The sequence below is a fragment of the Psittacula echo genome (genome assembly GCF_963264785.1).
Source record: "Psittacula echo genome assembly, chromosome: Z".
NCBI lineage: Eukaryota > Metazoa > Chordata > Aves > Psittaciformes > Psittacidae > Psittacula > Psittacula echo.
This window is the reverse complement of record NC_137742.1, coordinates 102,982,365-102,995,227: the sequence shown is the minus strand read 5'-3', so window position 1 is coordinate 102,995,227 and position 12,863 is coordinate 102,982,365. Positions and strand designations below refer to the sequence as shown.

The following is a 12,863-nucleotide window of genomic DNA, read 5'->3' as shown; positions in this document are numbered from 1 at the left end:
TCTTCATCTCTGCCCTACAAGGAGGGTCCTAATCCATAGAGGCAGCCCTTCTACATTTAAACCTTTAACTCTTCTTTGCCTTTTACTATAAATACATTGTTTGGCTTCTCAAAAATATCCATTCTGAGGAAAAAAAAGAAGTAGCGTTTAAAGTATTTCCAGGAATTCCCTCAAATTCTGGGTACTTAAGTACGAGAGTGCCAGGGGTGACTTGACCAGCTCCTAATAAAGGGGAGAGTGATTAAATCCATAAGGATGGTTGGCCTTGATCTGTGGTGCTCCTGGTGGGAATGGAGAGGTGGACTGACATGGCCATGCTGCTATGTCCTGTTTCCTATTTGCTTGATGAGAACCACCAGCAAAATTAAACGTTTTAAGGACTCAGTGTTTAGCCATAACATAGGATTCCAGGAAAAAAAGGACTATGGATATTATTCCCTGTCTTTTTAGGCTGAGAAAGGGTCCCTTTGGCTGCAGTTCTGCATGGAAGAACACACTGGATTGTGCCTGCAGCGCACATGGGAAAGCAAAGCAATTACTGCGATCAAGGACCATAAATGGATAAATGCTTTTGGTGGGGTGGACTGAAGGGAAGTTGAGCAAACTGGGTCAATATTGGATTTAATGCCTCTGTTATCATTTTAGGAAGCAGAAAAATGGAACTTTCTCATAGGAGAAAAAAAAAAGAGGAAAAGAGAAGAAAGTTGGTTTCTGGTGTAAATAGGAAGTCATTGGAGATTTGTGATAAGCAGGGATTAGGTTTGCAGTAGGTGTGATAACCTCCATACAGCACTGCTGTCCTGTCACCTCACCCTTCCCATCCCACCACTGACCATCCTGGGGCTGAAACCTTCCCAAAGGTACTGCAGCCCCAAAGCTGCTGTTACCCCTGCGAAAATGCCCTGATTTTGGGAATCACAAGGGATGCTTCCCATAAGCTGCAGCATCATCACTCATGCCCACATCACAGCAGCACCTATTGCCCGAACAGCATCTCCTAAACCCAATTTCCCCTGAATTTCGAGGGTGTCCCAGGCAAATATATGTATTTTTACACTCTGGCCTACATCGGTGGGACCTGTGTTGGCTTTAGGGCTTTCGGCACTGGAAGGCAAGCCCTGACAGAGGTAAACCCCGCTGATTTCTCTTTGCCAAGTGCCTCTGCTGCAGGGGAAACCGCTCAGTTCAAGAGTAAATGAGCTCCCCATGGTGCTGCTCACACACAGGGAAGTGGTTTACAAGAAATTCCCGGCTCTACCGCCTGCCCCAGGGCATGCTTCACTTTTTCCCTTGCCTTCCCTCTCCATTCCAGCCGGCCGGCACCATGAGCGGCCAAAACCCCCGTTTTGAGGGGTTTGTTGTTTTATCCTCCTCCGATTGTGACTCCCCTCATCCCAGAAAGCTGAGATTTTGCCTTTCCAGGCTGCCCATGAAGTTGTGAAGCTAGAATGAAGGCAAAGGCGATGGAATCACTCCACTGGCAGCAGGGTCCCGTTTAGTCAATGTGCTCCCGATGGGGAAGCTGGGTCATACAATTCCCCTTGGAAATATCCTGAATTTCTCACGACTTTTACAAAATAAACCATTTTTAACCGGGGGTGTCTCTGTCCCGTATAGAACTGGTGCCATGGGGGCCAGAGATGCAGCTCCCCCTCCAAAGCTGAACTTGTTTCTCAGTAAAACCCCTCCAAAAATAACCCTCTCAACCATGTCTGATTGCAAGAGAGGTTTTTGGCTCCCCTCAAATCTCATGGGGGAGTGGGGGGGATCTGATTAGGGTCAGTCGAGTGTTTAAAAACGAGGGTTATTACAGATGTTATTTGTTAGGAATGACAGTAAAGGTTGTGTACCTTAGATCATTGTTTTTATTGTAGCAGCTGTGCAGCTCCATATATTTCCCATTTCTCTCTATTACCCACATGGGAGTAATTACGGTTTTCTTCCAAGAAATGTGTGTGTAATCTGGTAATCCCAAAAAAAACCCCTCTGAGGTCAGGCTGCAGAGGATCCTTTATGCTCCATCACAGCCAGCAGCCCCGGCTGGGTATGATGGGGATGGCCTGGGGCTGCCGGGCTCTGCCAGGGCTCTGATCCCAGCTGGAGCAGTCAAAGAGGGACTAACCTGGATCTGGAGCTGATCCAGGACCTGGGGCTGATCCAGGAGGGAACTGGGAATTGCTGGGGTATGGACTGATTAGGGGATGGGGAGACCACTCCAAGACTGGGGATGGATCACCAGACTGGGGAGATTGGTCTGGGACTGGGGATAGTCTGGTCTGGGACTGGGGATAGTCTGATCTGGGACTGGGGATGGACTGATCTAGGACTGGGGAGACAGGTCTAGGATGGCAGATGAATCAGTTGGGGACTGGGGATGGATTGGTTTGGCACTGGGAGACTGGTCTGCAACTGGGGATGGAATGATCTGGGACTGGGGATGGACTGATCTAGGAATGGGGATGGACTGATCTAGGACAGGGTGTGAATCAGTTGGGGACTGGGGTGGGCTGAGCTGAGACTGGGGAGACTGGTTGGGAACTCTGGAACGGGGGAAACTGATCTAGTACTGGGGATGCATCGATCGGACACTGGTCTGAGACTGGGGATGGATCAGTCTGGGACTGGGGAGACTGGTCCGGAACTGGTCTGAGACTGGGATCAATGGGGGCCTGCAGAGCCGGGTCTGTGCCTGTGGCCGGGCCGTCCCCGGGCGCTGTGCGCTCCGCGGGGACAGGCGGAGCACGAGGGGACCCCCCACGCCCACCTGGAGCCCCCGCCCCTTTGACGACCACGCCCTCTAACGAACCCCGCCCAACCAGGCCACGCCCCCTTCCAGACCACGCCCCCTCTCAGTGGCTGATTTCTCGGAAAGGCTCGCTCTTCGGAGAACGCGGCGCCAGCTGCGCATGCCCAGCCAGGCGGCTCCCCATTGGACAGGCGAAGGCGGAGGCAGCTCCCCATTGGGTGGGGCGGGCGCGGGCAGAGAGGAGGGGGTAAGGCTGGCTATTGGCTGGGCGGTGCGCGGGTGTGAGTGGTGCCGGGCACGCCCCCTTCTGGGCGGCTATAAAATGGCGGTAGGGCGGGTGAGCCAAGTGAGGGCGGCGGCGTGGAGCGGGTGAGGAGCGGGTGCGGGGCCACGGGCGGGATGCGGGGCCATAGGAACCCATGGGGATGCTGCGAGCGCTGGAGCAGCTCCGCTCTGGAGCCAGGCTGAGAGAGCTGGGCTGGGTCAGCCTGGACAAGAGAAGGCTCCTGAAGGGGAGACCTGAGAGCAGCTCCAGTGCCTAAAGGGGCTGCAGGAAACCTGGAGAGGGGCTTGGGACAAGGGCCTGTAGGGACAGGACAAGGGGAATGGCTTGAACCTGCCAGAGGGGAGACTGAGATGAGCTCTTAGGCAGGAGCTCTTCCCTGTGAGGGTGCTGAGGCGCTGGCCCAGGGTGCCCAGAGAAGCTGTGGCTGCCCCATCCCTGGCAGTGTTCAAGGCCAGGTTGGACACAGGGGCTTGGAGCAAGCTGCTCCAGTGGAAGGGGTCCCTGCCTGTGGCAGGGGTTGGAGCTGGAGGAACTTTAAGGTCGCTTCCAACCCAGCCCAGTTGGGATGAACCCATCCCCATGGGCCGCTGGCTGGTGGTGCAGCGCTGCCTCTGCCAGCCCTGTGTTCTGTCTGATTGTCCTGGTGTGGGGCTGGTGCCCTGCTTGCTGCAGGGAGAGCTCTTTGCCGGTGTTGTGTGTGCTGATTTGTGTCACTGGGGCCAGCCTGGAGGGCTTGGTCAGCCTTCCATGGAAGGGAGTGGAGCTCTGGCCTCTGCCGGTGGTGAGAACAAGCTCTTTAGAAAGCAGGTAGATCTAGAAGAGAGTCTCATTTCAACTGATGTCTCTCAGGCTCTTCGTCTTGGTACAACTCCAGAGCATGCACAGAGGTTGTGTGCTCCCATCTATGACATGTGCTTTGGGGTGTCCAGCTTTGGAGGGGCAGCTGGGATCCAGCATTGTTGGCTAGCGGTATTAGCTCTCCCCATCCCCAAAACCAGGGTGTGCTATTGATGGCAGAAGGCTTTGTGTGCCCTACTGAGTGGCAGTAGGGCGGTGGGGAAGGGACAGAAGTTGGTGGCACTGAGCTGGTGTGAGCAAAGCAGGGACCACCAGTACGGGCTGTCCTGGAAACATCCTTGTTTTCACCCCAAAAACCTTCCTGTGGGGCAGTAAAGAAAAGGAAATCAGGGAAAGGCAGTCCTGTAAAACTTGGAGCAGGGCTTTGAGCCCAAAAGCTGATCCTGGGGCTGCTGATCCCTTCTGCCAGGCCGTCAGCTCCTGAAGTCTGTATAGGTCTTACCATGGAGGTGATGGAGGACGCCAGGAAGGCTGATCCTGGTGCTATGCCTTCAGTTGGGCAGGAGAAGCTTTCCCATGGCTCCTCCATGAAGTTACTCAGTGGCTTTGGCTCAAAATGACCAGAGGTCCCCAATAATGCCGGTGTGACTTCATCCCACATCTTGGCATCCGTCCTCTGTTGGAGAGGGTCGGTAGTGTGCCCTCATCCTTGTCTCCTGCAGATGCTAATGGATGTCTCCCCTGGGATGCCCAGAGTCACTTGCTCAGTTAACAGCAGAACCGGGTGCTTTAGTCCCTTTCCATCTGCTTCCCATGTAACTTATTCCTTTTGTTGCTGCGGGAGAGCATCAGATCACCCTGGTTTTGTGAGCAGAGCTTTAATTGATAGAGCGGGGGGAAGACATAATAACTCAGAGTAAACTGCCTTGATTTTTTCCTTCATTATGAAAGAAGCAGGGGGATGTTTTAATGTGCAGACATGGGACATGAGCACAACACAATCCCTTGTACCCCAGCTGTGCTGGGACAATCCTGGGGGACCTAACAGGGCTTGGATCTCTCATTCCATGCAGGATGTGCGACCGCAACGGTGGCCGGCGACTGCGGCAGTGGCTCATTGAGCAGATCGACAGCGAGCTCTATCCTGGGCTTATCTGGGAAAATGAAGAGAAAACAATGTTCCGCATCCCGTGGAAACATGCCGGGAAGCAGGACTACAACCAGGAGGTGGATGCTTCTATTTTCAAGGTAAGGCCAGATGGTTAATGTGTTTTATCAACAGTTCCTGAGCTCTATAGTGCTGTTTTTCCCCATGCTGATAGTGCTGCTGGTGCGAGATGTCCATGCTGTCTATAGCTTTTGCATCTGTAACCCTTGGAAGAGATGCTTCACCCCGTAATTGGTTTCCCAGGCTCTTTTGGGGGTATCTGTTCCTTTTTTGCCAAATGTTGGTACCACTCTTAGGTTTGACATGAGGAGGAGGTGGATGTGCTCTAAACTGCTCTAAACATTTTACCAGGCTGTTACTAAAAGGCTGGATTTACAAAAAAGACTTTGCAGGAGGGAAGGAAGTCTTGGATGTCACTGAAGGCCGGGGGGGGGGTGTGGGGATTTCCAATTTTTGGGAAAAACTGGAAAATTCCATCCTGAACCAAAAAAGTCAGGAATTGCCTTCTGTCTGCCTCCACTTCCAAATATTTGTGCTGGTGAGCAAGTTCACTTTCAAGGCAGTGACCACTGGTTAGTGATTGGTTCAGGAGCACTGGGTTATGAGGATGGCATTGAATTCAGCTATCTGAAAATATAGAAATATCTATTAAAAGTAAATATGTGTAGAAAACCCCCAATTTTTCAGTCTTCTTTCAATGGTAAAATTTATTCTCCCACCAAAAGCATGTTCTGATCTTACAGAGAAAGCAGCTCTCCTTTATTAGCCAGAAGCTGGAAAATTAGGTTTATTTTGATTTTAGTTGAGGTGTTATCAGTACTTCCACAGTGATTCCTCAAATCCCCAGCAGCTCCTGACCTGTAGGTGCAGTGATGAAGCCACATTTGATGATCTTGACTTCTGCTTTCTAAAGCCTGGGTGCTGCAGCCCTTTGCGCACCTGGGAGCATCACTGGGGCAGGTGGTGCTGCTCCGCACCCAGATGCTTGTCCCCATGTGTGCACGTGTCTGCAGTCTAGGAGCTCACATGGAGGGTTATTCTGTGGTGGTGGTTGCTTTGTTTTAGGCCTGGGCTGTTTTCAAAGGCAAGTTCAAAGAAGGTGACAAAGCGGAACCGGCCACATGGAAGACGCGGCTGCGCTGCGCTTTGAACAAGAGCCCTGACTTTGAGGAGGTGACAGACAGGTCCCAGCTCGACATCTCTGAGCCCTACAAGGTCTACAGGATCGTGCCAGAGGACGAACAGAAAAGTGAGTGCTCTGATAAATCACTGACCCTCGTTGGTGCTGTGAGCAGCCAGACTCCTGCTGCTGATCTATATCTGAGCCATCTGCTTCTTCTTGGCCAGTCTCTGCTCTTGTGCTATGATGCTTTGCTGGTCCTGCTTTACACATGTCCCCTGTGTCACTGTGGTAGCAAGGAAGGACAGGCTTTTTTTCTGCCTCCCTAAACAGCTGCTTAGGAAACAAGGGATAATTGCAGCATCATAGAATTGTAGAATAGTTCGGGTTGGAAAGGACCTTAAGATCATCTAGTTCCAACCCTTCTGCTGTGATCATCCATCCTGTAAAGATGGTGCAGAGGCAAACCCAACATCATTCCCCCTTTGATGAAGGTACTTGAGCCTCAACCTTTTGTCCTCCCAACGCCTGCTCTAGGTGGATGTCAAGGAGCTGCAGTCAATCCCATCTCTTGGCAGCAGTGATTAGCAGTAGAGAGCAGTTGCTGCTGTGCTGTCTGGTGCAGCACAAGTCACACTAAGTATATCTAAGTATATTGTGGTTGCGGGTGTGTGTGCTTTTCCTTTTAAGTGTAAAATATTTAAGAAGTGTTGCTGTCAGGAAATCTGCCTTCAGCCTCTCGGTCCCCTTCAGCCACATTCACATGGGGGACGTGCTGCTGCTATGCAAATGGCACTGCAGGTTCCCACCAGCAGCATGACTGTGCTTGGTGGAAAAAAGAGAAGCAGCAGCCCCGGTCTCTGGGGTGCTCAGAAAAACCCCAGCCCTCTGCTCTGCTCTAGCTCTGTCTCTGCTGCTGCCCGGACTTGATTTGCCATGGTGATGGTCACTGTGCAATGGGGCAATGGGCTGCAAGCTGGGTTTTGCAAATGCAGCTCTGGAATGGGCTGTGAGCCCCCCTGAGGTGCTGTTATGTGGCTCTGCTGTCCTGTGGTTCTCAGTTTCGTAACTTCCATGGGGTGAAGGGTTTCTGAAGCCCAGTAGTGATACAAGCTGTAGCTGGGGTGGGAGTGTGTCTGTCCTCACTGCATCCTGGCCTCCCTTTCCAGGCAAAGCAGGCATTGCCAATGGGAGCAGCCTGAATGATGTCACGGAGATGGACTGTAATTCCTCTGCAATAGATGATCTCATGAAAGAGGTAAGCCTTCACTGTGGGTGCCTTGCTGGAGGTGGGCTCATGTCCAATTGCCTGATAGCATTTGTTGCCTTCCTAAAGCTCGGTCTGCAAAGCACTGGGGAGCAGCACTGGGTATTGCAGCTCATTCATGTGAGCCAGCACATGGTTGTGATGAACACCTCGTGCTTTATTTGCATCCGGGCAAGTGAGACCTTTGCTGGAGGATGGAGGCTGGTTTGCAGCTCTGATCCCCTTCTTGGCCGTGTTGCGTTGGGCTGCTTCTGCTCAGTAGCCCTGGAGGGTGTTATTTGAGTGTGCAACCTTGGGAAGGCCAAACTTGATCTTTCTAACAAAATTCATTGGCATCCTGTTGGCATTGCCATTTGGACCTTCTCTGAGCACTGCAAGTGCCTCAGTGTAGGCCAGTGGCTGCCTGAGGCATTGAACCTGTTCTGATCTCAGTGCCTTCTGTCTCACAGCCCCCCTGTGTAGATGAGTACCTGGGGATCATCAAGAGAAGCCCCTCACCACCCCAGGAGACCTGCAGAAACCCCCCAATACCTGACTGGTGGGTGCAGCAGCCCAGCCCTGGTAAGTAGCTGTTGTCTCATGTCTGATGGGACTGAGATTTATGGCTGGAGCAGCAGACAATGTGTAATGGACAACAGTTGTATTTTATCTTATTAATGCTTAAAGTACTAATTATGAGCACTGTGCGTGGTACCAGGCAACCAACTAGGCACTGCACAAGATTAAATCCACCTGGAAGTGTTTATTGGTGTCTCCTGTGTGGGAGCTGGGAAGCCTTATGTGCCTGAAAACCAGAAGGCTGATGGAGAGGAGGGGACTGGCATTTGGGAGCTGGGCATATAGGCTCAGTTTGGCTTTCTCTCTACCCACAGCATTGCCACTGATGAATGGATACTCCAGCTACGAGCAGCATCATTCAGGTAAGGCAGGTCCCCAGCTTGGCTGCAGACTGTGGCCATCAGATGCCTCTTTGGGGCTTGGCCTCATGTGTGTTGTGACAGAAGGTGACTGTGCCCTCCCTTTGCAGGGAGGCTTTGCTTTGGGGGTGCTGCACCCTCCTGAGTATCCACAGGCTTTGCATGCAGAGTAGGGTCACATCCTGCCTTGTGTCCTATGGCCATGGCCCTGGCATGGGGAGTTGCCCTGGGATAAACCATGTCTTTGGCATGGAGAGATCTGCCTGCAGTAAGGGAAGTGTGGAGCAAAGGCAGAAGGAAGGGGTTTGGTGTCAGGAGCTCTTGCTTGATCAGCCCTGCTACCAGCCTGAGTGATGGAGATGTCCTCTAGCAAGGTCATCAGGATTGGAACAGGCTTCCCAGGGAAGTGATGGAATCGCCATCCCTGGAAGTGTTCCCAGACCATGTAGCCGAGGCCCTCAGTGACATGGGTTAGTGGTGGCCTTGGCAGTGCTGGGGAACAGTTGGACTTGATCTTAGAGGTCTTTTCCAACCTGGTTGATTCCATGATGGAGATCTCCTCCATCAAGTGAGACTCGCTCCTGTGAAATTCAGCTGCTCTCTCAGTGTGTGTGCATTGCAGTGAAGAGCAGGCAGGGTTTGTCTTCCCCTGATGGTGTTTTCCACCCCCATCATTCCCCAGGCTATTCTCAGATGGTGATCAGCTTCTTCTACAGCGGGAGGCTGGTGGGGCGCATCACCACGTCGTGCAGCGAGGGCTGCCGGCTCTCGCTCAGCCAGCCCTCCAGCCATGGGGAGAAGCTCTATGCCCCGGATGCCCTGGAGCACGTGCGGTTCCCCTCTGCTGATGCCATCCAGAATGACCGCCAGAAGCAGATCACCAAGAAGCTCTTTGGGCACTTGGAGAGGGGGGTCCTGCTGCACAGCAACAAGCAGGGCATCTTCATCAAGAGGCTCTGCCAGGGCAGGGTCTTCTGGAGCGGGAACACCATGATCTACAAGGACAGGCCCAACAAGCTGGACCGGGATGAGGTGGTGCAGATATTTGATACCAACTCGTTCTTTAGAGGTTTGTAGGAGCATTCCCATCTTTATCCACTCAGTGGGGTTTGAAAGGGTAGAGCCCTTTTGCCTCAGAGCACTCTGCAGTTGTCCCTGCCCATCACTGATGGGTCACCCAAGTGTTCTGCATGAGTAGCTGATGCTACCAGATCTAGGGAGGAATAACCTGGTGTTTTGTGTCACTTGGCAAATGCATCCCGATTGGAGGCTCTGCACAACAAAGCAGCTTCTCTTGAGCCCTCAGCTTTCCTCTGTGGCAGGGTGCTTGGTCCCAGACTTGCATAGCAAAGGCTGGCAGGCAGCTTCCAACTGTTCTCTCCTTGCAGAGCTGCAGCAGTATTACAACAACCAGGGAAGCATCCCAGACAGCAGAGTCATGCTGTGCTTTGGAGAGGAGTTCCCAGATGCTGTGCCGCTGCGGTATAAGCTCATCCTTGTGCAGGTATGGAGGGCTGCCCTTTGGAGCTCTGATGATGGATTTCCCACCTTGTCTGGACTGTATTCCCTTTTTTTTTTTCCCCCTCAAATAGGGCTTTAGCTTCATCCCCCCAGAACCATGGTCATTTGGGTGCCTGAATGGATGGGGTGGCATGGCATGGGTACGTGCTTATCCACAGCCTCCTGAGAGGTGCTTTGGGCTGTTGCTTTTCAGAGACTCCTTGATCTGTGTAGATCGTGTTTGCAAACAAAGCTCCCAAATGGAAAAAGCTTTCTTTAAAGTGCTAGAAATCTGTTCTCTTCCTTCTGTTTGTGCCTTTTGGCACTGGCAGCTGTGCCCTCTCATTTAGGAAATGGTGAAATAAATCCCTGGAATGGTTAAGTGAAAGCTTCAAGCTGAACAGCCAATAGATGTGGTAAACAACCATGGTGCACAGCAGTGGGGTTGGGAAACCTTCAGGAGGGTGAAGGAGGAGATGGGATGAGAGGGGCAGTCGCCATGGCTCTGGCCAAATAATCCCTGGAGGAGCTGGAGCAATTCTGGGATCTCAAAGCCTTGGGGCAACAACCAGGGTGTTTCTGAAGCCTGCACCCAGTGTGGGACCCCCTTGGGCTGACAAGGCTGTGGAAGGAGGGATATGGCAGGAGGACATAGGGAGGATGCTGCATCTGCCCTTGAGCAAGCAGACCCACTAAGTCTGTGAGGTCCTGATTTCACAAGTTCAGAGACCGGTCCTTTGCCTCCTGCACATCTTTCTGCCCTGGTCACCTCCTGCTTTGTGTGTCTGCGCCAGCACTTTGCATGTGCTGTCTCCTACCTCCCTATAGATCTGCTGGGAGAGGAGCTCTTGTGACCGCTCCTATTCTAGAGATATTTGTGCCAAGGTGGCTTGTGCAGTTGGACCTGTTGGCCTGGGTGGACTTGGCCACCCATGTCTGGTAGCACAATGACTCTGCCGTGTCTCTTCCACCCTGTTTCCTACTGCTTGTGCTGATGTGGGTGGATGCCATCAGTGGGAGATGCCCAGAGAGGTTCCTCTTTGTTCAGTGTCTTCGTGACTTCTTCTTGTGCAGGTGGAGCAGCTGTGTGTCAGGCAGGTGGCGGAGGAGGCTGGGAAGACCTGCAGCAGCAGCCCCATGCTACCCACAGCTGATGAGACGCAGCATGACCAAGTGTACAGGATCTTCCAGGACATCTGTGCAACGCACCAGCGGCCGCGCTTCAGGGAAAACCAGCAGATTGCTGTCTGAGCCTCCTTCTCTGCAGTCATAGTGCTGTGGTTTGGGGTGATCTAGACCCAGTTTGGTCCTCACAGTGCCTGAATTCCCTTTCTGGAAAGTTGGCTTTTGTTCTTTGCTGTTTCCAGTCCAGAGTCTATAAATACAACAGTAAAAATTGCTGTAGGTTGGGTGCTCAGCGTCCATCCTGCCAACATGATCTTCGCTGATAGAAATGACTTGTACCCAGCAGGGTAGTCCCAGTACCGATGTCTGTAGCTAATGGCAGGGGGAGGAGGGAGTGTCTGGGCTGGGGTTGGCTTTGCTTTGTGTTGTCTTTGTTCGTGGCCAGTCAAGCAGATCCAAAGCTCAACAGCTATAACGCCCTGCTCTAGTGGTTTGCAGCTCAGGCCTTGCTGAGAGTAGCAATTTGTTAGGGGATAACTCTTCAGAAGGCCTTAAGATGCTCAAATATAGGAATTTCTTTCTGTAAATCAGCTTCCCCCCCCCCCCCCCACCAAGAGTCCTGCTGATGGAAGCCAGGGTATGCCTTCCAAGCAGGACCTTCTCAAATCCCTCTATTTTTGCTATCTGTAATACTGAAGTATTTTGAAATTTGGAAATGCAGAGATTATATATGTGAATGTTGAATATAAGAATTTAGGAATCTTAATTTTTCCTAACCAGAGACAGAGTTTATATAAATATTAAATATCTTTTATTTTTAAGATCGCAGCATAGTTGAATAGTTTGGCTTCACCCTCCCAAACGCATGTGTTGGTCTCTCCCAAGCATGACCAGGCAGTGGCATCCATGTGTAAATCCTCATTAACATGCTCTGTGGATTGACAACAAAGCATGTTCATGCAGCTGACACAAACCAGGGCTGCACATGTGTGCGTGCTACGAAGCTGCCTATTTATTTTATGCCTGAGGTTTATTGACTCTTTTGTATTTTTTTTTATCCCCCTGCAATTAAAGTGCTATGTTTTGTATTTCTCTTGCAATGTGGTTCTTGGTTGTGATAAGTGGGAGCCCAAACCTGATGGGGGGGAGTCTGGTATCTCTGACTTGCTCCTGCCCTGGTCTTCACTGCGGTGGGGTCTGTGTTAATCTGCTGTCACCTCCCTCCTGCTCCATCTCGGGGATGGAGCCAAAATGCTGTGATGCAATGGAGGAAGAAAAGGGTGTCATTTGTAGAGCCTTAATTCCAGGGGGTGTGAAGATAGATCCCTGCTCATCTCCCACACCACTGAGCTGTGCCATGGGGTGGGGGCAGTAATTTATGGTCCTCTTGCTGTTATTGCCTGCTTGAGCATTTCGTTGCTGTCCTTCCCATCCAGCTTTCTCACAGGGCCTGGTTTAGTGGGGATGGTGGTATTTATTCAGAACCACACCACTGTAGAATGAGGCCAGTGGTGCAGTGGGGGAGACAGAGCATCTGCACCCTCACCTGCCTTCATGTCAAGGCTGTGTTTGGGGCAATGCATCAAGAGGCCCTGGAAGCAGTGTGAGGACCATGTTTGGTCTGTCTCTTGCCCACTGTGAAGGACAAACATGAACTCTGGCTCCATCCGCACAGCAGGTTGTGCCATCTGCTCTGGGTCAGCCCTGCTAATGGGTGCAGGCAGGGAAGTACCAGTCCTCATCGCGTGACCCTGGGGTGGGATGTAGGCATTTGCAAAGGGGATGCCTGTAGATCCAAGCAGCTGGAGCATCATCCATCCTTAAGAGATGTGTGCAAAGCTGTCTTCCCTGCTTGAGTGAGACCTTTCCAAACATGAGCGTGTGTGGGGAGGGCACGTTTAAGGTGACTTACACACCTTGACTTGGGGTGAGTTGA

The 12,863-nt window shown here is 52.0% G+C and overlaps 1 protein-coding gene across 1 annotated transcript; it reads left to right on the top strand.

Annotated features, from left to right (window-relative positions):
- Positions 1 to 4,904: 4,904 nt before the first annotated feature.
- IRF8 (interferon regulatory factor 8) lies at positions 4,905 to 11,289 on the top strand (the record flags this gene model as incomplete). The annotated part of the gene is made up of 8 exons (XM_080637979.1): positions 4,905 to 5,078; positions 6,064 to 6,247; positions 7,288 to 7,376; positions 7,835 to 7,946; positions 8,258 to 8,305; positions 8,985 to 9,371; positions 9,691 to 9,806; positions 10,877 to 11,289. The coding sequence occupies 8 exons, from the start codon at positions 4,905 to 4,907 to the stop codon at positions 11,051 to 11,053; spliced, it is 1,287 nt and encodes a 428-aa protein (XP_080494105.1). The 3' UTR covers positions 11,054 to 11,289.
- Between the last annotated feature and the right edge of the window lie 1,574 nt (positions 11,290 to 12,863).